Raw genomic sequence first — 25,859 nt, 5'->3', positions numbered from 1 at the left:
CTTATATTATATACTTCTTCTACATACATATTAATGTTACAGCCGATTAAATATTTAAGTATTTTAATAACTGACGCTTCCGTTACGATATATTTACCACACAATCGTAGCAATTACTGAGGCAGATAAATTGCTCATACATAACAATATAATGAATTCAGAAACAGAATACCAAAAAATTACTATATATTATCATTTTATGTTTGTGAGTATTATTATGAGTTTTGGATATATTGTGAAATAATTTGATTAAGAAAGTAAAACATAATTGTTAGTTTATGTAATATCTAATAATGTAAAATATAATTATTATTTATTCTTTCACACGTAAGTTTACAAACTAAATTAGTTAGGAACAGTCTAACAATAATTTTATTGAAAGAAAATGTTCTTCATATATATATATATATTTTACAATTATTTTTAATTTAAATGTACTTGATCATGCTGACAAATGTAAATCTATCTATTCTACGAATCTTTGCGCGCATGCACGTATGTATTTGTTCTAATATTAATTTTTTTTTTTCAGAATCTTTTCCTCAATTACTACGTTTACGCGAGCGTTACTTCTGTAGTAACTTACGATACGTCCTTCGCGTAAAGTAGTCCTTCGGATTTTGTAGTAACTTACGATAATTTATTCCGCGAAAACGGGTAAATTATCGTAAGTTACTACAGAAGTATCGCTCGCGTAAACGTAGTAAATGTTGAATATCAACTCATGAGTTAATAAACATTAAAACTAACGGATATACGAAAATTACGATAATTATTGTTCTTGCGTTCTTTGGATTGATTGGGTGAGTGACTTTATTTCTCTCTGTTGATAATAACATATGTACCACCTTTTACCGCGAGACCAAATGATTTTTCGTTGAAAATAAACGGCACTGCAGTCTGGGAACGAAATTTGAACTTATAAGTATTTGGAAAGAAGACTCACGAGTCCGACTTTTGTTTGCACGTATCCAAATCACGCACCTAAAAATTAATAATACCAATGTAATAAAAAATAAAACTTATATAAAACGTTTTGGTAGTAACTTATTATAGATTTAGCAAGTTTTTTCTCTTATCAATTTAAAAAATATTTACCTATTTTTTTCATAGAAAAAAAACCATACAAAAATTTAGAAAATTAAATTATAATTTAAGTTGTTAATTAAATATTTTTATAAATATTTTTGCGAAAAAGAGAGAAACTAACATATTTTAATTAAGTGTAATTTATTAAAATAAATATAATTTATATTTTATTAAATTTTCTTAATAAACATTTGTGTGATTCAACAATTATTATCAAAATAAAATTGAACAAAATGCTAAAAAATATAATAACTATTTAGATTAACGTACCCTCCTCCAATGACTTTAACCTTGACATGTGTTATTCTGAGTAATTTTTTCTTATAACTTAATCGTCGGTCATTATTTAAAAGTTATGAACAAACAAATTTAAATAAAATATACGTAATTTTCGAACAATGTGTACATAAGAAAACAGTATATGTATATAGACAGTACACATGTAATCGTGGGTGGGTGGGGGTGAATCTCGATTGAAAACTTGAACCGTACAATGATAGAAGCAGAAATAGGATGGGGTGGATCGAAGCGAGGTTCACCACACCCAACCCCGGCCTGCTTATAGGGTAAAACAAGGTTTCTTATTGTACGGTTACATGTGTACTGTCTATACTCACATATCAGTAAATTACTTTCCTTAGCACTGATACAAACTGTTATATTTCTCGAGAACCAAAAGTAAAAAAAATCTGTGATCTTCTGCGCGGATAACTTTTGAGCTTTGTATACGTATCAATTTTTTAGCTAAAACTAGTATTTTAAACTTTAACCGTGTTTTTCTCAAAATTTTTCGCTAATTTTGCCACGACAAGTAACGAACGACTGCAGATATCGAGTTTTTTTTAAATAAAAATAAAGAATTTTTTCTATTTTAGCGCACAAAAATTAATTTGTTATAACTGTTTTAACAACAAATGACTTAAATTTTTCGAAATTTTTTCTTTTTTGACTGCCATTGTTGTAATCTTGACGTACTTTTTTTAGACTTTAGGTTCAGTCTATAGAGGGAGATCTCACCAACAAAAAAATTTGAAAATTTCTTCTAAAAATATGTAATATTAAGAGATATATTTTTGTAAGAAATTCTTATGTAATATTATAATGAAAAAATTATATATATAGTGTATATAAATTATATTTTAATTGGTACGACTTTGTAATATCATTATTTTTTTCCCAAAAAATATATTTAAACAATAATATCCTAATATATATTGGCGTTAAATAACACTTTTATTATGCAACACAACTTCTCCAGCTATCGATTGAGGCTATTATAAACTTAACACATCATCCACATCAGTCCCTGTGTTTTGTATCGAACAGCGCACGGCATGAGAATATTTTTCGACTTATTAATATTTAATATATAGATTGATAATAAAATAGCCCGATTGTATACTCACAAACATACGTATACGTAATAATTATATATGGTATCCTGAGTCACTGGTGGATCAAACCATTTCTATCGATGCAGATTATAAATTCTTAGAACTAGAAAAAAATAAAATAAAAACTAAGTTAAATCGAGATTAAAGTTAATCTATATATTAATAGAAATGGACATTAAAATCAGTCCAGCCATTACTGAAATCCGATAAGCATACCTCGGCTCAACTAACCGGCTCGCGTACCCCGACCTGTTTTGTTACCCGCGCGCGTACACTTGGTGTGACACAAGCGCATCTTCGTTGATAATAATATCATTTTTACATACAATCGAAATTAACACATCATTTAAACCAAATGTCAAAGTTTATCGGATGTCATACGAATATGTATATAAATGTATTAATATACTTTGCAAGTAGATGATATAATAATGTAATTAAAATACTGCACTTTAGCATATCACGTGTGTAACTTACATATGTTTAAATAGATTCATTTTATACATTTTATATGAGCACGAAACTATGCGGTATAATAATTGTAATGTATAGATATATGTTTTGAGTTCTAACACACGAATTAATAGCCAATAATGATGAAGAAATTTTAAAATCAAAATCAAAATTAAGACAAAAAAGCAGGAATGTGCTTAATTTCAACCAAGCTGAATTTTTTGTGCCTAATAATATCTTTAGAAACTGCAGAATGACTGAAAAATAATTTCAGTATACGATTACCATGTCTCGAGATCGATATTAATTTCGGAAAACTTTTGTACCAATCTTATTCGAACTGACCCGAAATGCGATTAAAAATATTATATTAGAAAAATGTGTCCTTAGGTTTTACGTTAGTTTAGATTCTGAAATATTTTATTCGAAAACTCGTTTGACATAAGAATTTTAGGTAAGCCTGCGACATTTACACAGTGACGTCGTCATGTGATCGCTCTTTTTATGTGAACTTAGCTTCGCTTTATAATAATGATATCTTTCATCATTAAATACTAAAATAGCAAACAAATTAATAAACGGCAATACGAGTCAGGCGCGGTACGTGATGCGCAAATAAAGAAATTAATAGTTACAGAAGTAACGAATTACAATGTATATAATATTCCAACTTATAGCAATCATTTTACGTTCCTAATTCAATAATTTTATAATGTATCTATAGTATATTAAAACGATAAGTAATACTATATACAAATAATAATTTTAAAGCATCAGCTATTGCAATATTCAACATTTGACACTGTTGACACATTAATATGTATGTAAAAGAATAATAAATAAAGAATAATGCATATGTAAAAGTAGAATACTATATAATACAGAAATAATAAAAGATAGGAACAGTAATGTGCAATCTAATTGTGCTTTAACTTCGACTTTAGTTACTTATGTTAGCTACCATTACTATTAGTTCTTATTGGTACGTATACATAATTCTGCACATTTGGATTTTTTTTTACATTTTACATTTATACATCTGAGTTTTCTAAAAACAAATAATAGCGTCTCGTTTTAGAATTTATCTACTTTGCAAAAATAAAAAAACGATGAGCCGACCGAGCTCGTATATCAGCGTTGATGCTGAAGATGAAATTGTTATTTCTGGTATTGCTGGCCGATTCCCTAATACCAACAATATCAAAGAGCTACAAGAAAATCTTTTTAACAAAATGGATCTTGGTTCGAGCGATCACGGACGATGGAATAACTGTAATAAACTTTTCCCTTGAGACTAGATACATATTCGCGTATTTATATCTTATATCTATTATTTAAATATAACTAGAGATCACAAACGCGCGCTTTCACTCAGGTAACGTGCCTTTTTTAAGATTGGATAATAAGCTATGCAAGTGTTAACTCTGACAGCTGCATTCAACGGTTACTTTCCGCAACTCTGGGAGTATTAATAAAATCCAAAAATGAATAATATTCCAAGTGTTTATAATAATTTATTAAAGAAAAATTGAGCAAATCGCATGTAGTGTAGTCGGATGTTTTAATTAGTGAACGAAAAAATCCTAAGCTAAAATTTTATCGATTTCCTTCCGAACATGGGAAGAAAAGAGAAGAAAAACATGGATTGTGGCAGTACATATCGTCAAACGTAAGTATACAAAGAATAGCTTATGTAAATTATCAAAAGACAATTAACTAATAATTATAATCTATTTTAAATTAACAAAATAATTTTTTTTTTAAGAAGTATAACTAAAATTAATTGTTTTAGAGCAATTCAAAAAATAAAAATTTTTAAAATTTTAAATCACAATTCAGATCAACATACGAGAATCGGTACAAAAGTGCCTTCTAATATTTTTCTTTTCATTCTGTCGCCATAGAAAATTTTGCGTTTCAACGAGTTGTTATTTGAAGTCTCTATTAGTTGAGTTATATTGAGTGGTACTGTGATCATTTACGTGAGTGTGTCACCGAAGCAGTTTGAACTGGTGCGTGTTTCAAATGTGCATAACAGACCATCAGGGCGGTTGAATTTCTTACCGTGAAAGAAGTAAGTTCCAAAATTCATTCGCGTCAGAAATATTCATGATAACACTATATTTGAAATACGAATGGATTTCAATAGGACTCACTTCTTCCATGGTAAGAAATTTTATCACGTCTTTGTCTGTTATGCGTATCTAAAACACCCACCAGTTTGAATTATTTGTGTGACACACTAACGTAACTGATCGCAATACCACTTAACATAATTATAACTAGAGACTTCAAGCAACAACTCAATGAAACGCACAATTTTTTATAATGCCAGATTTAAAAAAAAATAAAATTAGGAGGCATTACTTCTGTACCAACCTAATACGTAGAACTACTCAGTCATACTGATATAATTTCTTGAGTTATATATAATAAACGCAATCTATTGTTCATTAAATATCTAGCGATTTATGTGGAATGATTTTGTGTCCGTTCGACGAATCCGCGCCACCCTGGCCTCTACCCTGCCCCTCTGCCGTTAGGTCGAGCTGGCTGGTCCCTCGTGCGACAGGCTTTGGTTCTCGCGATTTCGCGTTAAGTTATAGAGAATTTAGTGGACGCGAGGGCATCGCGTCTGGCGCCCAACGGATTAATTCGAGAGCTGCATGACTCGCGCGAGGGATTATCCCGAGAGGCCTATCACCCGACTCTCCTAGCGTCCCTTTGCTCTGGCCGAAAAAGCCGTGACAAATTTAAAAATTGAGTTGTTTGTATAATCTAAAACTTTAGTCTCCTTACAGCTATACTAAGCTACTGCAGCTTAATTTCTAATAAATTGAATATTCTTATCTTTATAATTATAATAACGTCCAGACTACAAGCAAGATACGGTTGCTGAAGTAAAATTACTAAACATTTATTTTTTGAATTTAAAATAGATTAATTTTTAGTTGTTTCTTTTAATATTTATCGAAAGAAAATTTTTATATTTGTATATTTTTGTATATTTATGTTTGACGATGTACTGCCACAATCCATTTTTTTTCTTTTCTTCTCATGGTCCAGAAAATCGATAAAATTGTAGCTCAAGATTTTTTCGATTACTATTAAAACATCCGGCTACACAACACATTACGATTTGCTCGATTTTTCTTTAATAAATTATTAGAAACACTTTGGAACATTATATTCATGAAAAATTAATATAATAATATAATAATATAATTATAGATATATATTTTTATGTTATAAATATTATATTATAGATAGTAATTATAGATATATGTTATATTTGATCTAACAATGCTAAGTTTCTTTGGGTTAAATACCTTTTTATTTTGATAATACTTGTGATTTTGTGTTATTATTTATTCATTTCGGTTAAGCCTTCTGCTCTATTAAAATACATCTAATTATTCACATTTTCAAAAGTTTTTTATAAAAACAGATCTCAGAACAGAAGAGACCGGGGCTATGTCTCCACACTTTACGCTTTTTTCAAGTTTACTAAAAAACTAATAAAGATCTTTGGCTAAAATTTTAATGGTATAACCTTTCAAATCTTGCTATTAAAAAATAATAATAATTAGAATTGTTAATCTTTTACCATCTTAAAGAGGTAAATTTTTTAAGTCGGCAAGTCAAGCGTAGACAGATAGCCCTATATACGGGGCTATCTGGTCTACATTCAAGAGGCTATCTGTCCACATAATAAGAAACACGTTATTTATATTAATTTTTATGCTTATTTTTAATATTATTTATTATTAATATATAATATTGAAAAAACTGCCTAGTCGTTGGAGTCAGAGTAGTAGTAGGCACACTTTGTGTACATTTTTTGACAATATTCCTGCGTGAAGCTGACTTTTCTTTATATACGGTGGCATCAAACTGATTTTGAGTCCGTTGCAAAATTAATGTAATGAATTTTTTGTCCCCTCAATTTTTTAATCTTTTTTTTTTATTTAGGACCTTTACTTTATCCGCGGCAGCGTTTGAAATAGAAAATACTTAATAATTTAAAACAAACTCATATGTAATCCGTACGAATATAAACCTTATATTTCTCATATATTTTTCTCACCTTTTTTTCTCATATATTTAACTTGACGTGTATTTTTAAAATAAAAATTTGGTGACGGTTCTTGAATCGTAGGATCAAATAGCTGCTCGTAGGTCACTTTTTTACAGTAGCGAGTAAAAGTCCGAACAATTTATTCCAAAGTCTAACGCTGTTTTTGCGAAAAGATTTTCGCTCAGTTTTTATTCTTTTAATCACTCTAACAATAAGTATAATTTTATTGGATATGTCTACCTTATCCGTTTTAAGAAAAATCTTTCTTTTGTAGTTACGCATCATTATTTATTCATAAAAGAACAAGCTATCATTGAAATGTGGATACATTGCCCCATCAAAAATAGGACAGATAGCCTCGACCACGTTTTTTAGTCTTTAACATGTTGCCAATTTTAGATTATGCGGAATTAAGATTCGACGTTTCTCACACCTGATAACTATATATTAATTGATAATATTATGAACTACTTACTTTAATTTGAGTTAAACTACTGTCGCACAGCAAATTTTTCGACCGTCGAAAAATGTGAATAATTGCTTACGCTTTTCTTTTAACGTAGGTATGTATAGCGTCTGCGAATAATATCGCTAAAAAACAAACAACGTTTAAATCTCTTACGTAGAGCATTTTTAAACTATTTGTTACAATGGTAGAGACGTCTGTCTCTTAAAACCTCAGATAGCAGTACTGTGGACACATAGCCCCCATAGACAGATAGCCCCGGTCTCCTCTATTATTTTTATTTTATTTAAGATACTTATTTTATTTTTCATAATTATTTTACAGAATTATATTATATTCTATAATAATATTTTAAATACCAAAGCATAATTATGAAAGAAATGTATAGTGTGTATAAATTTTTTGTATAAATTTTATATTTGTTGGCACAACTTTGTGATTATTAAGAAAAAAAAGATTTAATAAAATTATGATGTGTATTTTTCACGTTAAAATTTCTTGCTCAAAATTATTTTCTGTTTTTTAATGTTTTTCAATTTATTTTTATATAAAGTAATTCTACAACATTTTTGAGTTATTTAGGTATACTATTTCTGGTGATGTATTAAAAGAAATATTATCTCGTACACAATGGCTGCATTCAGCAGACACAACTGTTGAGTGTCGACTTATCAACACGCTACGTTGATTTGTTGGGTCCAAAAGTAAGAGCCAATCGTTCGATTGCTACTGAGCGGTTTGTTCTGCTGAACGCGCCTAATAGCTTTTTCGCGTCATCTGACCCTGATAAAAATTTTTTTATATAAAAACATCTAAATATATATAATTATATAATATTGTATAATAGTATATAAAATATGTCCATATATGTATTTTTCTCTTGTATAATCTCTGTTCGTATGTATGCAATGTACAAAAAAAATAATAAAAAAAAAATTAGAAAATAATTTTTGCATTGTTTTTTTATTGTTTTTGCATCGCTCATTTATTTGCCTATATATAATTATATATAAATGTAATAATGTATACAAAATATGATTATATATGATTATATATAAATAAATTTTTCACATTTGCATAACTTTTTTTTTTGTAAAAAAACTGCAAAAATTATTTTTTTAATTATTTTATATATTTTTTTATATTATTTTTTTTTGTACATACGAACAGAGATTATACAAAAAAAACACAGTATGGACACATAAATGGACATATTTTATATAATATTATATGATTATATATATTTAGACATGTTTTTATATAAAAAATTTTTTACCGGTACATGAACATTTGATGTAATTTATCTGTTTTTGGAAAATTAATTAAACAGTATATATCATAATGTGAAAAAATCGAGGTATTGCGGATCTTTTTGAAGACATTTTGATGCATTTCCCATTCTTGATATAAAAAAACTAAGTACATAACATTATATAATCATAGAAAATAATTCTATTTATATAGGCTTCGATATGCCTCTTCGAATCGGTAAGATCAACAATGTAGAGAAATTCGATCCAGAATTTTTCAATATACCCGCTATGGAAGCTCATGCAATGGATCCTATGGCTAGAATGATACTAGAGCATACTTACGAAGCAATTATCGATGCAGGTGTCAATCCTAAAGAGTTGCAGGGAACAAAAACGGGTGTTTTTACGGGAATTTGCGCTGATGTGCAAAGCCATTCTATCTATTTTAAATCCAGTGTACGATATATTTAGTAATCTCATTAATTTATATAATGTTAATAAAAATGTACATAAAAGAAACGTAACTATAAAATTCTTGTTAAAAATTTGGAAATCTATCTCCTTCATACGCAAAATAAAAATGTGTACAATTTATAAATAGTTACAAATAGTCTAAAAAATAAAGATACAACTTATTAATAGTATTTTAATATTGTACATTCTAATATTTCAAGTATTGAAAAAAATTTATGTGTTGTAATTAGTTCAGTGGAGTACCATATTGGTGCAATAGATCTTTCGTGGCAAACAGAATTTCTTACTGGCTCGGCACTACTGGACCATCATTTAATCTTGATAGTGCATGTAGCTCAAGCCATTTCGTCATGACAGAGGCTTACAAGATGATCCGGTCTGGAAACTGTGACGCCGCTATTGTCGCTACCGCCAATCTGTGTCTCCATCCTTACATAAATTTTGGATTTTATCGCCTTGGTATATACTTCAACAATACTGTACTTACTTTATAATATACTGACAATATATATTTATATATTTGTCTAATTTTATTTATCAAAGTAAAAATATTTAAATTACTGATATTTCCGTTTTAATAAATGATGCAAAATTAAAATAATTAATATTAATATCGTAATGTGTGTATCGCAATGCTTATCGCATATTTCTGCATGCGGCAATAAAATCAAAACTGGAAGAATTTGGTTTATTAGGATCAATTTCTTTCAGGGGTTCTGTCTTCTGATGGTTATTGTATACCCTTTGATGAGGCAGGCTCTGGATATATGCGCAGCGATGCAATGACAGTGGTGTATCTGCAAAAAGCAAAAAATGCAAAGAGAATATATGCGACCTTCGTATACGGTAAAACAAATTGCGATGGCTTTAAAGAAGAAGGTATCACTTTTCCATCGTTCAAAATGCAAAAAATGTTGTTGGAAGAATTTTACGAAGAATGTGAAATCTCACCTAGTGAGTTATCTTACATGGAGGCTCATGCAACTGGTACCCTAGTGGGTGATCCTGCGGAAATTATGTCTATTGACCAGACTATATGTGCTAAAAGAAACACGCCGTTATTGATGGGCTCGATAAAATCGAATCTTGGACACTCCGAACCCGCCAGTGGCCTTTGCCAAATTGCAAAGGTTAATATTTGTAATAAAACATTTAATAATAAAATTTGCTTAAACTGCAACCGTAACAATTTAAATTTTCTCATATCGTTATTAGACTTTCCAGATAGCACAGGTGATCGTTATGAACTCAAAAAGGATTCGTGAAATCCTTTTATAACAATCATCTGTGCTATCTGGGTTATTCATTATAATAATTTGCAACAATCACACAATTAGAATTACTGTTAACAAACAAATTTAATTTCTTGAAGATATTGTTAGCGATGGAAACTGGTATAATTACGCCTACTATACACTTCAAGCGTCCGCGAAAAGAGTTAACTGCTATTATCGAAGGAAGAATAAAGATTGTCACTGAACCAACGGAATGGGAGGGTGGTTATGTAGGTGTTAATTCCTTTGGATTTGGAGGAGCTAATTGCCACATATTATTAAAATCGAATCCTAAACAAAAAATCAATAATGGAGCACCGAATAACGACTTACCTAGGCTTGTAATCGTATCTGGACGGACGAAGGAGGCTGTTAAAATCATTTTAGATGACGTAAGCAAATATTATACTATCTTATTTTATTTATTTTAAAAGTGCTTTAAGTTTTATATTTATTTTTTGTATTACTGTAACAATATTGTTATTATTGTTACAAATTGTACATCTCCAATCATTTATTTATTTTCTTAAGAAGAAGATTGCAATCAATATATGTATACAAGACGGAATAAATATCACAGTTATCGGTTATGAGGTAGATTGATGACATAATGTTCATTTATGCAAGTTATAAACATTTTTAAATAAATTTGTAACAAAATATTTGAACATAACTTTTCTTTCTGTAATCAGGGAAATTTATATTTCTTTATTTTATTGATAGCTATTCATTATAATCCACTTACAGCAATTACACAATTATAATTATTGTTAATAAAATTATTTCACGAAACGATGGGGCGTTTAAATATTTCTTTATACTGAATGTGCAGGTACGAAGTCGATCTGTCGATATAGAATACATCTCTCTGTTACACCATATTCATAATGATAACATAGAAGGTCACCTTTATAGAGGATACATGATAACTGGATCTAAAACATCTTATAATACAATTAATAAAATAGAGCATCAATATATGAAGCGGCCAATTTGTTTCATATTTTCTGGATTAGGATCTCAATGGTCTGGAATGAGTAAGTGTAGTGTGTACATATACATGAGCGCGCGTGCATATACGTATTTGTACATATTAAGGCTAAGAGATTAAAAAATTTTTATCAAAATTTTAGCAGGTCGAGCTCTAATGAAATTCCCAGTATTTGCCAAGGCAGTCCAGAAATGCGATATTGTTTTGAGATCTTATGGCATTTTTCTTACAGATATTTTAATAAGTAATAATAAAAATATTTCCAACAATATCATTAATTTATTTTTAGCACTCGTTGGATTACAGGTAAAAAAGGAAAACTTTTTGTTTAAACTTCATAAATATATTTCGTATATGTATATCAAATATATATAATTAAATCTTTATTTTATAATTCTTTTTTTATTTAAAACAAATAGGAAGATATTTCTTTTATATGTATAGTATATAGTATATTTATATTACAGATTGGAATAGTCGATCTTTTAACATCCATTGGTATAGTTCCGGATTTTATAATCGGTCATTCCATTGGTGAACTAATCTGTGGATATGCCGATGGATGTTTAACAACCGAAGAAACGATTCTGTCGGCATATTTCATCGGTTTAGCAGTTCATGAATCGAAAATAATTAATGGTTCCATGGCTGAAATTAATCTTGATCTTGAAACCATAAAGGATATGTGTCCTTCGGATATTGATGTAGCTTGTTACAATAGTTCCTCTAATTTTATCGTGAGCGGACCAACAGATTCTATAAAAGCGTTTCTCGCCAAATTACGGGTACATTATTATTTGAACAACATAATATTATCTGTTTTGCTTCTTTTTAAGGTAGGCGTCTCGCTACGTGCTAGTCATGTGACTGTTTGTAGGTTTTTACGTTCAGAAATATATTTCAGGCAATTTTTGCTAAGGGAAAAATAATTTTATGACGTATGGTGTAAAATTTCATACGTGACAAAGTATGTTACTTTTTCCAAATTATGTGATTTTTTTCATTTGACTCCGTTTTGATCGGCTGATCATGCGAGTCGTCGAGAAAGGTTACAAGTGAGAAGAATACTTTTCGATTGAATTTTGACACGTACTAAGAAAGGGTTTCAAAACGCATGACGGGGGTGTCAATCACTATCCACGTCGGCTAAGAAAGACGAGCCCCATAACCTGCAACTACAGTGATTAGCCAACGGCGTTGCCAAAAGTCTTCCCAACCTCATCTCGACCAAAAAATGTCTGCTCGATTACCGCATTTTCACTAAAATAAACTAAAAAATTAGCAGCGAAATCTCCGGTAAACTATATATTTTATGGTTGCATCGGATTCTTCGAAATCTAATGTACAAAAAGCAATGTTTTTTTTCTCACTTCATCTAATCGAAAAATGCGAAAATATGTGATTGAAACCGTGATAAAGCCTTCTTTTTCTGGCCGTCTGAAGCAATGCAAAATTTGTGATTTTCGAGATCGATTTTCTAGAGTAAATAGTCGGTAAGGAGCCACAAAAAAAATCGACTGCAAAGCTGATCATATATAATTTGATATAAAATCCGAAATCGAAAACTTTATCTAATACATGCCCTGACGAGACGACTACCTTAAATTTGTCAAATTAAATAATTAATATCTAACTTGTGATATACGTGGTCTGTTTAAAACATAGAAATATAAGACTAGAGTGAGCGAGTCATATGCTAGCACGTAAGAGGCTGCGAGATATATCTGACAGATAAAGACAGAAGGGACCCGCACGATGCAGCTTTTTCTTTCTATTCCTATCGCGAAAAGACAGCTTTCTCTTTCTACTCCTACATCGCTTTTTCAGCTCGCTTGCGCACTCTATTCTTATATCTCTATAGTTTAAAAGGTAATGAGACTGAATTTTTTTTCTCAACAACTGGTGTAACACTGTAAAAACAAGACTGCAGTAGATTGACAGCTACATTCATATTCTATCTTCAGTTCAAATTTCAATTTGATAAGATTGGTCGCATGTGATTCTACAATCATTTGTATAACTGGCATGTTTGCGGGTGACACGTCATGAAAATGAAACGTAAGATTGGAATGGAACACTAATCGAGCAGTGTTATGCGAAGTTTGACATAGCAAATTCTGTGCCAAATTCCAGGATAACACGACAGAAACATTTAAAAAGTTGACAGTGTGAATGATTGATGATCAATTAAATTAAATTTGAATCACCAAATTATTTATGTCATTTGGTGGTCCAGAACGGGATATCTTCACAATTTTACCGCCATCTAAAAATACCTTGTGCCTGGGATAGAATGTGATCTTTGTAAGTCTGTTTCAATTTCTTAAATGTTTCCATCGCATTGTCCTGGAGTTTGACACAGAAGTCCCATAACGCTGCTCAATTTTCTTGTGTTCCATTTTCATGACGCGTCACCCAAACATACAGTTATACAAATGATTGTAAAATCACATGTGTTAACGTTTGAAATTTTAACTGGAGGTGGAGTATGAATGTAGCTGTCGATCTACTGCAGCCTTGTTTTTACAGTGTTACTAGTTGTTAAGAAAAAAATTCAGTCTTATTATTTTTTTAAACAGACCACGTATATTATAAATACTTAATAATTAGTATTTCGATGAATAATAATTAACAATACGTTTTTGTTCATGTTTTTAGGCTAATAACTTTCCTGTAAAAGAAATTTCTTGTGGTAATATACCTTTTCATAGCCGTTATATCAAATCTGCTGTAACTAAGTCCGAAGAATACTTGAACCGAATATTACCACAAAAAAAATTTCGCAGCTCAAAATGGCTAGCAACATCCGCTAACCACTATTCTAATTCATCTTTACCTTTATGTTCAAAATATTATACAAATTATTTATTATCTCCGGTACTATTTACAAAGGCAATAAGTTTGATTCCAAGTGATACAGTGACAATAGAGATATCGCCTCAAAACATTCTTCAACACATTTTAAACAATTATTTATGCGCTACAGTAACAAATGTAGTGTTATATGAAGGGACCGAAGATGTCAATAGTGAGATATTTTTAGAATCAATTGGAAAACTTTATAACGCAGGATTGCAGCCACAGATTGCAAATCTTTATCCGACAGTGGAATTTCCTGTAAGCCGCGGTACCCCAATGATTTCTCCTCTCATAAGGTATTCATATTCTACGTTTATGCACAAATGGATGTGCATATTTTTGTGGTTCTCTTCCGTGCTATATCCACGATTCTTTTACTTCGGAAAAAAAAAATTGTGAATCTAACAGAGGAGAACCAAAAAGTCGTGAACATAACACGAAAGAGAACCACAAAATCGTGGACATAGCACAGAACAGACCCACAAAAACGTGCACATTACCTACAAGATTCGGGTACAGCCAAAACGCGGGCATGATCACTCTCATTTTTCTCTCTAATTAAACATACACTTTACGTTGATTTGTGTACGACGGTTTTAAGATGCACTGACTGCACACTGGTACGTCCAACCGAATTCGCTATAAGACACTTTCATTGGCATTTTCTTTGAAAAATAAAAAGCTTTGCCTAGAGTCAGGTGAATACGGGAATAAATGATTTTAGTCATTTGACGTTTAGCAAAAAACTGATTGGCAATTAACTGTCGGAACATAAGCGGGAGTATGCCGTGTAATGCGTGTAACAACACGTTGCTTCATTCTTTGAATTATGATAAGGCTAATAATACGCTTAATATATAAAAAGTTATGATTTCTCATTAATAATGAAATGGGTCTGAACAAAAAAATTTCCTGTAATCACTGTATATAGTACATAATGGTATGCAGTACATAACATGCATATTGTCTAATAAATAGCATCATTAGCATACTTTATTAAAAAATCGTTCCAGGAACTTTACAAAGAAACTATGTATCTATATGCCAATTGTTTTATACCTATCACAAAGAATGAGAAATAAACTATAATATTTATAGAATCAGAATTCAAATATTACATAAATTTCGGAAACAAATGGACAACTAATTTATATATAATTTTATTACATAATGAGTTTTAATAATGTTTATAGATGGGATCATACGGAAGATTTCTATGTATTTAAATATAAAGAACAAAATATAATAGACAGAAGAGAAATAGTTGTCAACATTAATATAACTGATGAGACATTTGTATATTTAACGGGCCATGTTATTAACGAAAAAAATTTATTTCCGGCTACGGGATATCTTTTCCTTCTCTGGAAAATGATTGCATCGTTGAGAAAGCACGATCATACCAATGTACCAGTTGTATTTGAGGACATTAATTTCATTCGTGCTACAGTACTATCACAATATAATGAAGTCGAATTAATTCTTTCGATCCAGGAAGGTAATATATTATTACAAAAAAGTTTATTTTCTTATTTATATATATAAATATTAAATTTTAAGAAACATCTTTTCTTTTATGTTATATTTAAAGTGCAGAAATTTTGATCAAGAATAACTAATCCTCTTCTAATAATAATAAAAGATACAGAATCTTTTTTTACGCACTTTTGTAAGCTATCCATATTCTTGTCGACAGTTTCTCATTCGCTGAATTTATATAATATGTTATGTTTAAAATTTTTATATTTGTATCTCTCAAGGTAGCAACAGGTTCGAAATAATTGAAGGAGATAGTATTGTTGTTACTGGAATAGTACGAATTCCAACCAATATTGAAAATGAAAAGATATCTGCCAATCTTGCTGAATATGTCGATGATGAAGAAGAAATGAATAGAAAAGATATATATAAAGAATTAAGACTTCGTGGTTATCAATACACCGGCGTATTTCGTGGATTAAAAAGCGCATCCGTTACGGGATCAAACGGTCATATCGCCTGGACATATAATTGGGTAACATTTATGGACAGTATGTTACAAATGAAGATTTTAGGAAAAAATTTGAGAAACCTTTTGGTTCCAACAAAAATCCGCAAGCTGACAATTGATCCAAAATATCACATGCAGTTGATGAAACGTATTCAAGATTACCCAGTTGAAAAAAGACGTAAGTAACACAAGTATGATATAATGCAACCAAAAGCAAATTAATTTTATGATCCAATAAATTAATTTTTTTTACTGTGCTACATTGCAGAATTCTCTATTCGTCATCACAAGTCTCTAGACGTTATAATATCCGGAGGAATAGAAATTTGTGGCATTGTGGCAACACCTATATTTCAACGACAAAAAACAGTTAACACCATTCTTGAAGAATATAAATTTGTTGCTCATCGTGATTTAGAAACTATGTCGTTACAAGATGCAGTAAGGATGTCGGTGCATATTGCACTCGAATGTTACAATATGATAAATGTTAAAATTATCGAATTTGTCGATGACAGTGATAAAGTGACACCAGAAGATTTAAATTCTCCACTTGTAAGTAAAATCTTAAATGATTTACCGCAGATTCGACATCACACTAGACTCGTGACGACTCAAGAGAAATTCCCAAATATCTTTTTGCCCGACAACATTTCTACAACGGAGATTACTAAGTTGTCTAAAGACGAGAATTGTTTAATGATCTTTGGTTTCGATATTTTGACAAAAAAAAGTAAGAAATTATATAAACAGTTGCTATCTTTGTTAATGCCGCAAGGTTTTCTACTGACCCTAGAGAAATCCGGTGCGGTCTACGATTATTCATGTCTAAAAATATATAATTTGGATGTTATACTGGAGAAACAAGTAAATGAAAAAACGCTTTTATTATTAAGAAAAACGCAAAATATTGCGAGAAACCAGCGGATTGTACATGTAAACAATTACGAGTTTACATGGATAGATAAACTGAAATCAATAATGAGTGTGCAAAACGAGACTAGTATAGATACAAGGATCATACTCGTCGCAGAAAAAGATTTCGAATGCGGGCTGCTCGGTCTTATTAATTGTTTGCGAAAAGAACCTGGAGGCGAAATAATTAGAAGCGTATTTATTCAAGATAACAAAGCGCCTTGTTTTTTCTTGCAAGAACCATTGTACATGAAGCAGTTGCAATTGGACCTACCAATCAACGTTATACGTTCCGGTAACGTTTGGGGATCATACAGACATTTTCCATTACCATCGTTGGAACCAAAACTCGTACAAAGTGCTCGTGTTAAACAGCTGGTGCGTTAAAAAAATTTTATTATAAATTTTATTATTCATACAAAATTATTTTCTTAAAAAAATAAAAAAGAACGCCAAGAGTAGACGCGTCCTCCGCGCGTCTAGAGATTTGATAAGCCTAACTAGCGCGAATTTGTAGTTGCCAGTAAAATCAAATATAATTATTGTACTTGCAATGTGTCTATATACACTATAATAAAGAGATCTGATGTGTACAATAGTATAATAATAATAATAATGTTTTATTACGTTTTTCTTTGTTTATATTTTTAACTGTCAAAGGCTTAATTTTAAAAATATATAAATTAAAATAAGTTAAATATGTTTTAATATTTTTGTTATTTATTTTCTTATAATTTATTATACTTATTAATTTATTACTTATTAAATTATTAAATTTATATATATTTCTTTCTAAATGTGTGTAAAATTTGTCTTTAAAGATTTTTAAAAGTAATAATACTTAAACTTTGAAATAAATATTTATTTTTTATATTTATTATATTTATAAAATGAATGCAAGAGGATAAATCACAATATAATTACAATGTATGTGTTTTAGTGCGCGTAGACTTGACGTAAGATACTACTGTGTCTCTTGATAAATAATTATTTATATTTATTTATAACAGGTACAAGGAGATTTGACTACTCTTTGCTGGATGCAATACCATATACCTTCTCACATTAAGCGTGAAGATCTCGTTAATGTAATTTATGCGCCTCTAAATTTTAAAGATATTATGTTGGCTACTGGTAAAATCCAAACTATGGCATTATATTTTAACAATTCATCTGATATACTCGGCTTGGAATATGTTGGATTCGATATACATGGACAGAGATTAATGGGAATGTCCTCATATGGGTAAAATGATGAATGTTTCTATCAATATTCACTTAATTAAGAAAACTATTTATGTTTATTAGTATAAATTTAATATTTAATTAAAAATGTATCAAATTAAATTTTATTTATGTGAAAAGTACGTCAGATATAACACAAAATTATATGCTTCTAAAAATTGTTATGTTTAGAGGAATAACGAACATATGCGTGCCCGATAAATATCTCAGTTGGAATGTACCCGACGAATGGACAATGGAAGACGCAGCAACGGTTCCGTGTGTATACAGCACGTGCTATTATGCCTTGTATATGAATGGTAAAATGAAAAAAGAAGACAAAGTCTTGATCCATTCTGGTACTGGAGGCATTGGCCAAGCTGCGCTCCATCTTGCGCTTCACGAAGGTTGCGAAGTGTTTACGACAGTTGGAACTGTCGAGAAACGGCAATTTATAAGAGAAACGTTTCCCTCTATTCCCGAAGATCATATCGGAAACTCTCGGGATACAAGCTTTGAGCAAATGATTATGCAGCGTACAGGAGGTCGTGGGGTGGATATCGTGTTAAATTCCTTAGCCGAAGAGAAATTGCAAGCATCTGTTCGCTGCTTAGCCAATGGTGGCCGTTTTCTAGAAATTGGAAAATTTGATATGGTTTCTAATAATCCGTTGGACACATCTGCCTTCTCTAAAGGCATCAGTTTCTATGCTATTTTATTAGACAGATTCTTTTTTGAACATTCAGAACGAAAGATAAAAGTGTGGAAAGGAATCGGAGAAAGTTTAAAAAAAGGCATTATTAAACCGCTAAGTAGAACAGTCTTTAAAAGAAATGAGGTAGAAGCTGCATTTAGATATATGGCCACTGGAACACATATTGGCAAAGTACGATCATTTTGAGATATAGAAATAATTAATTATATTAATTATTAAGTCATGTGGAACATTCTTTTAATTTAATTAATGTCGTAAAGATAGTAACAAATGTTTAGTTAAATTAAATTTGCTAAATTATGATTTATTGACTATTTTTTTTAGAGATATTATTGACAAAATTATGTTTACATTAATATAATTTACATTAATGAGTAACGTTTCGACATCCTTTATTATTATTAAAGAGTAACGTAGTTTTGTGTGTTTGCTCCTATCTTAAGTATTATAAATAAATGTTATTCCTTGTAATAACAAAATTAAATCATAAAATGCAATTAAAATTAATAATAAAATACAAAATAATATTAATATTTAAGAAAAAAAAATAAAACTTTTATTATGTTTTGCTTTATAGTAATATTGTATTTTAATTGACTGATTGTTTATAGATAATAATAAAGGTTCAGGAAGAAAATGAGCCTTTGGATGCTCCTCTACTTGTTCACCCGCAATATTATTGTTTGGAACATAAATGTTACGTCATTTTGGGTGGACTAGGCGGTTTTGGTTTAGAATTAGCAAACTGGTTGACTCTTCGAGGTGCAAAAAATCTGGTTTTGACATCACGAACCGAGATTAAAACAGGTTATCAGCAATCAAGAGTAAAGCTATGGAGATCTAACGGTGTGGATGTACAGATCGTTACTGTCGATGATACTTTGAAACATGAAGATTGTGAATCCCTATTAAAATTTGCTGAAGAAAGAGCACCAGTGGATGCCATATTTAATCTTGCAGTTGTTTTAAAAGATTGTATATTTCAAAATCAATCACCTCAAACGTTCGAGGATTCATTCAAATCAAAAGCATGGATGACAAAAAAATGGACGAATTGTCGAGAAAGATTTGTCTGCAACTTCGACATTTTGTCGTTTTTTCCTCCGTGTCGTGTGGAAGAGGAAACGCAGGCCAGACAAATTATGGGATGGCTAATTCCGTAATGGAGAGAATCTGTGAGAAAAGGATGGAAGAAGGATTGCACGGTTTAGCGATACAATGGGGTGCTGTTGGTGATGTCGGACTCGTGGCAGATAGGCAAGAAGAAAATAAGGAATTGGTTATTGGAGGTACATTGCAACAACGAATATCTTCATGTTTGGAGACATTAGAAGTATTTCTGTTACAAGATCGACCTGTTGTAAGCAGTATGGTTGTTGCTGAAAAAGGTGCAAATATCAGTGGATCAATGAATATTTATGAAACAATTGTTCATATCATGGGTAAGCAATTTTTTAAGCAGCTAATATAATAAAAATTCCTGAAGTATTTATAGAAAGTATATCATTAGTATACTATTTTAAAAGATATTACACAGAATAACATAAAAAATTTATTCTTAATTTTTAATTTAATTTGAAATAGGATTGAAAAATGTACACACAATAGCACAAAACATATCTCTGGCCGAGGTGGGTATGGATTCAATGATGGCAGTAGAAATTAAGCAGACATTAGAAAGAGAGTTCGATGTCTTTTTAACGGCGCAAGATATCCGAAATCTTACTTTCGCTAAACTCAAACAAATGACAGATACAGTCGAGCTGAAAACAACGGACGACATAAATAAAATTTATACAAAAAATAAGGGAGGTTTGGACATGCTGATTCGAAAAATAACCAACTCAGACTTTGTTGCAAATATTCTTATAGAACTTGCTACAAAAAAGGAGGTTGATGGGGACAATGTATTTCTCATACCAGGAATCGAAGGATCTTCAAGCGTATATAAATCAATAGCATCAGGAATTAAATCTTCAATTGTTTGCAATCTTCAGTGTTTGCAACATAATATTCAAAGTTCAGGTCAAAGTCATTCAGTGATGAAATTAGCCGCTTATTTCCTGCCTGTACGAAGTCGCAATTTATTTAAACTTTTTACTTTATTTTTCATTATTTAATAATTAATTTATATATGTATATGTATATACATAGATGCATATATAAGTATAATAATATCTAACAACTACAAGTCTTTTATATATTACTATAGCTTATATATACATTCATATTTATTTTCTTAGCACATATTAAAGAAAATGAAAGATCAAAAGGAATTTTTAATAGTGGGTTATTCATTTGGATCCTTAATTGCCATCGAATTAGCAAGATTATTAGAAGCTAATGATTTCTCAGGACGGTTAATACTGATAGATGGAGCCCCTGATCAAATGAAATTGTGGCTTAATCAATATTTGCCCTGCATTTTGCAACATGAATTACAAAATATGATATTACTTTCCGTGTTGGAAATGTACACTGCAGTTAACCAGAAAATGGTTAGTAAATTATGGAAAATGTACTTTGAGTTTTTATTGCAAAATATATTATATATGTGATCTTAATTTATTTAAAAAAATTTATATAAAGTTATAAATAAATTAAAAAAAAAACCCGGTAAAAAATTTTTTTTGTATATAAAAACATCTAAGAATATATAATCATATAATGTTATATAAAATATTACATAAAATATGTCCATATATGTCCATACTGTTTTTTTTTCTCTTGTATAACCATTATACAAGAGAAAAAATAATATATTATATTGACACACGTGGACACATATGGACATATTTTATTTTATATAATATATTTTACCGGGATATAAGATGAGATCATACACATAAAATAACTTATAACATCATAACATAAATATTATTCTTTAAGATTTTATATAGTGTGTTTGCGTGCGTGCGCGCGCGCGCGCGCGCGTGTGTGTGTGTGTGTGTGTGTGTGTGTGTGTGTGTGTGTGTGTGTGTGTGTGTGTGTGTGTGTGTGTGTGTGTGTGTGTGTGTGTGTGTGTGTGTGTGTGTGTGTGTGTGTGTGTGTGTGTGTGTGTGTGTGTGCGTGTGTGTGTGTGTGTGTAAAATATATAGACTACAGATTATACCGTTGAATAAGCAAAATTAATAATAAATTTGCAATAATTGTAATGTTTTTTAATATATCCAAAGACGTATAAAAATGATAATTAAATAATAGCAATAATTTTAGAGATAGAGGACATAATAAACGAATATATGATTATGGAAAGAATTTTAGAAATTAGTAATAAAAAAAACGAAAATATCGAAAAATTTTGCCAACATTTCGAAAATTGTACTATTTCATATTGCTGTTGAAATGCAGATAGTGTTTTTAGTTTAGCATGTTTCTCATTAATTGCACAAAATGCTAATATATTGTGATTTGTAGCTTGTTTTAGAGCTGGATAAATGTAACACATGGGAAGAGAAATTAGAAATATTCCACGCTTACTTTCCGAAAGAATCAAATGCATTGACCACTGAAAATCAAGATATTGGGTGTTCGACAATATACAATCATATAATCGCTTTACAGAATTATGATGTATCTTCATTACCACGCCTTAAATCATCTATAACATTGTTGAAACCTACTCTCCCAATGATCTTTTTGACTGAAGAGGATTATGGTTTACATAAAGTAAATTTGACTCGAATAGAGATATTTAAAATAAGATTCTAAAATTTTAAAGATAACTTTATAACAAAAAAAAATTATTTTTAGATTACCGAAGGTAAAGTGCAAATTCATTACGTGGAAGGTACTCACGTCACAATGATGGACAACGTCAAAATTATATCAGCTATTAATGAAGAATGGGTGGAAAAATAATATGTATGTTTATATATTTGAATATAATTGCATATACGTATTTTAATATACATATATAAAATATAAAAAATATAGTCTATAATTTGTAATAAAATATAGAATCGGATCTGTAATTTTTATAAGTCGAAATAAAATACAGATAATATAGAAATATTTACAATTTCTGATTCTATAGATATATCTCTATTTATTACAAATTATTATAGTTGTATACAAATATATACGATAACATATATGGAGGGGTCAAAGCCATAGTAGCGTAAGTTAAATTTCTTAAGATATTGACTCGTATGCATAGATGCAATCTATATAATCTGTAAATTACATCTATGCACACGAATCAAATTTTTTAAAACAAGGATATGCATAATTAATTTATTCGTCTAAGAATTATAGCAAGAATAGAAAGTAAAACAGAATTATATATCATCAAGAAATGGAAGAATTTTATGTTAATCGCGTTCTAATACAAATCGTCGCGATTATATCTCGCAATCGGTCGCAAATATCTGGATTTCAATAGTGTAACGTAGAAACGCGAGACACACAACAGAAATTTAAAAATGAATTAATGACTCGATCAATCAATTATTTATTAATGAATGGACAAACAATGTTTAGTATAAACCGAATCGCGAACCGAACCGCGAACCGAATCACCAATCGTTACTTAATCTCACTTTAGATATCAAGTGAGATATTCAGACTGAATGACGTGAGATCCAAAGGGAACAATGATTTTTCCACACAATTAGTATCGCAATCAATATAACGAATTTATCAAGTTCTCGCGCATGTAACATATTTATCTTTACAAACTTTCATATACATATCTATACGTATAAATATTTCGTTATTATAATGCAAATTGTTATCAAAATTATATTTAGTATATGACTTATCAGAAATACATATCTACGATTATATTATGCATTTTAATGTAATATAATTGATATCAACTTTGAGATAATTCTACAATAAAAAATGACTCTGTCCCGCGACAAAATATTCACTGGATCTCACGTTATTATTTTATTTTGCTTTGTTTATACAAAGCTCCAAATAGACCAAGCTACATGGATAAACTATAAAAGATTAGGATAAAATCGGCGCATTATACATATATATATATATATACAATAAAAATAAGTACGATTAACACTTATGCTTCTTAGTGTAATCTATATGTAATAAGATTTGTGTAGAATATATATGCAACGCAAATTAAAATATCTTTCGGTCTTTTTCATTTGTAATACATGCATATTGAATTTATTAATACATTTTGCTTCCTTACACCAATTTATGTAATATTTAATCCTGGCGGAATATATGGGATAGGAAGAGAGAGAGAGAGAGAGAGAGAGAGAGAGAGAGAGAGAGAGAGAGAGAGAGAGAGAGAGAAGAAAATGAAGAAACACATTTTTAATTGTGGTATCAAAATTTTTCTTATCTGTATAATCGGTTAATTTATTTTATTTTGTTAAACCTCTCTGTACCCTGTGTGTATACAGATATCTATATCTTTTAATATTTTTTAATTCTTCAATTGTAATTAAACTATCTATTATTGTCTATCTATAAAAAAATTATTTTTTATTTATTTAAATTGTAATATAAAAAGTATATGTCTTTAAAATTTTTATTCTGCACAAAAAATAAAAGTCATAAAAAAACTTAAGTAAAATCTTATATCCAAAAAATGTAATTCTTTATTTTGTGAAATTTTACCTTAGTTCTTTGTCTACGGTTCTTAATAATTTTTAAAACAAACTTGAAAAATGTAATTAAATGTCATAAATTTAAATAATTGAATTGAATAATTAAATAGTATTGTACAAAAAAGATCATATAACTAATATCATTTTATACTTGATAACAGAATATATATTTATCAAATTTAAATAACTTGCTTACAAATTTCACGCGACTGGTAGATTTCGTGTGTTCTGCGATGCAAAGAACATTAGATGCATTAACAAATAATGCACCGACATAATGTATGTGCTTATGGGTGCATTCTCCCGTAAGCACAATAAATTGATAAATAATGATGCTCCAGGATTAATTATTCAGCCTAGTCTGATCTAGTCTATCCATTTTAGGGCAACGAATCTGTGAGAAGTCCGCATTTATCTAATATAGTACTATTATATGGATACAATACATAAATATATCTAATATTGGTCTCGCAAATTCGTTACCCCATACCATTATAAAAAATTCGTCACTCACCGATCCGATGCGCAACGGGCGGAATACGTCAGCCACGTAGCTACGATGATACTGCTGTAACAAAAACGAAAGATTTAAATTAAAGAGACGCTGAAAATAATCAATGTTTCTCAAAAGATACACATAATTCTTACGCGCTGATATCGCGATTAAATCTAATTCGTCATTTAATTAGATTTACCGATAGATATAATCTTATCTATTTTCCGGAAAAAATATTTACAAAAATGAATTTCTATAAAATTTTAAATAATTAATCTTTCTCTAATTATTTTTATTAAATTTTTATATAGTTTATCGAAATAAAACGATCTGAATAAAACTAATAATTATAAAAACTATTAATTATATGCAGATAAAAGATGATACTTACCCCAAAGTTGCTCCGCCGGTGCCCGATGTCTCCCTCGGACCTCCTCCTCATCCTCTCAAGACGCCAGGCCTCCTTCTGCTTCTTCTCCTCCCACCGCACGGGACACTCGCGAGAAACACTCCCGGATAATAAACTACGTCGCGCGTGGACTAATTAATTATCAATAAAATGTCTTTCGCGCGATACTGGTAGAACACTCCCGTTTAAAAACTCCA

General features: G+C 30.0%; 1 protein-coding gene and 1 long non-coding RNA gene across 2 annotated transcripts; one reads left to right on the top strand and one right to left on the bottom strand.

Moving 5' to 3' along the window:
* Nucleotides 1-765: 765 nt before the first annotated feature.
* Nucleotides 766-2,763, bottom strand: LOC143897675 (uncharacterized). Its single transcript, XR_013256971.1, has 3 exons — nucleotides 2,700-2,763; nucleotides 2,496-2,586; nucleotides 766-984 (listed from the first exon to the last, which is right to left on the bottom strand). It is a non-coding gene; the product is annotated as an uncharacterized LOC143897675 (long non-coding RNA).
* A 1,255-nt stretch (nucleotides 2,764-4,018) lies between these two features.
* On the top strand, nucleotides 4,019-23,051 carry LOC143897685 (fatty acid synthase-like). Its single transcript, XM_077406502.1, is given in 20 exon segments — nucleotides 4,019-4,208; nucleotides 8,945-9,189; nucleotides 9,438-9,666; nucleotides 9,919-10,337; nucleotides 10,580-10,873; nucleotides 11,314-11,518; nucleotides 11,618-11,778; nucleotides 11,940-12,257; nucleotides 14,131-14,627; nucleotides 15,525-15,829; nucleotides 16,092-16,499; nucleotides 16,590-17,614; nucleotides 18,247-18,482; nucleotides 18,653-19,346; nucleotides 19,787-20,210; nucleotides 20,213-20,617; nucleotides 20,760-21,244; nucleotides 21,419-21,673; nucleotides 22,593-22,844; nucleotides 22,929-23,051. Coding segments are annotated over 20 exon segments (7,128 nt in total). The 5' UTR covers nucleotides 4,019-4,045; the 3' UTR covers nucleotides 23,037-23,051.
* Nucleotides 23,052-25,859: the final 2,808 nt, after the last annotated feature.

The sequence above is a fragment of the Temnothorax americanus genome, unplaced genomic scaffold (genome assembly GCF_048541705.1).
Source record: "Temnothorax americanus isolate GAGA-0224 unplaced genomic scaffold, ASM4854170v1 Scaffold21, whole genome shotgun sequence".
Lineage (NCBI taxonomy): Eukaryota > Metazoa > Arthropoda > Insecta > Hymenoptera > Formicidae > Temnothorax > Temnothorax americanus.
This window is presented reverse-complemented; position numbering and strand designations above follow the sequence as displayed.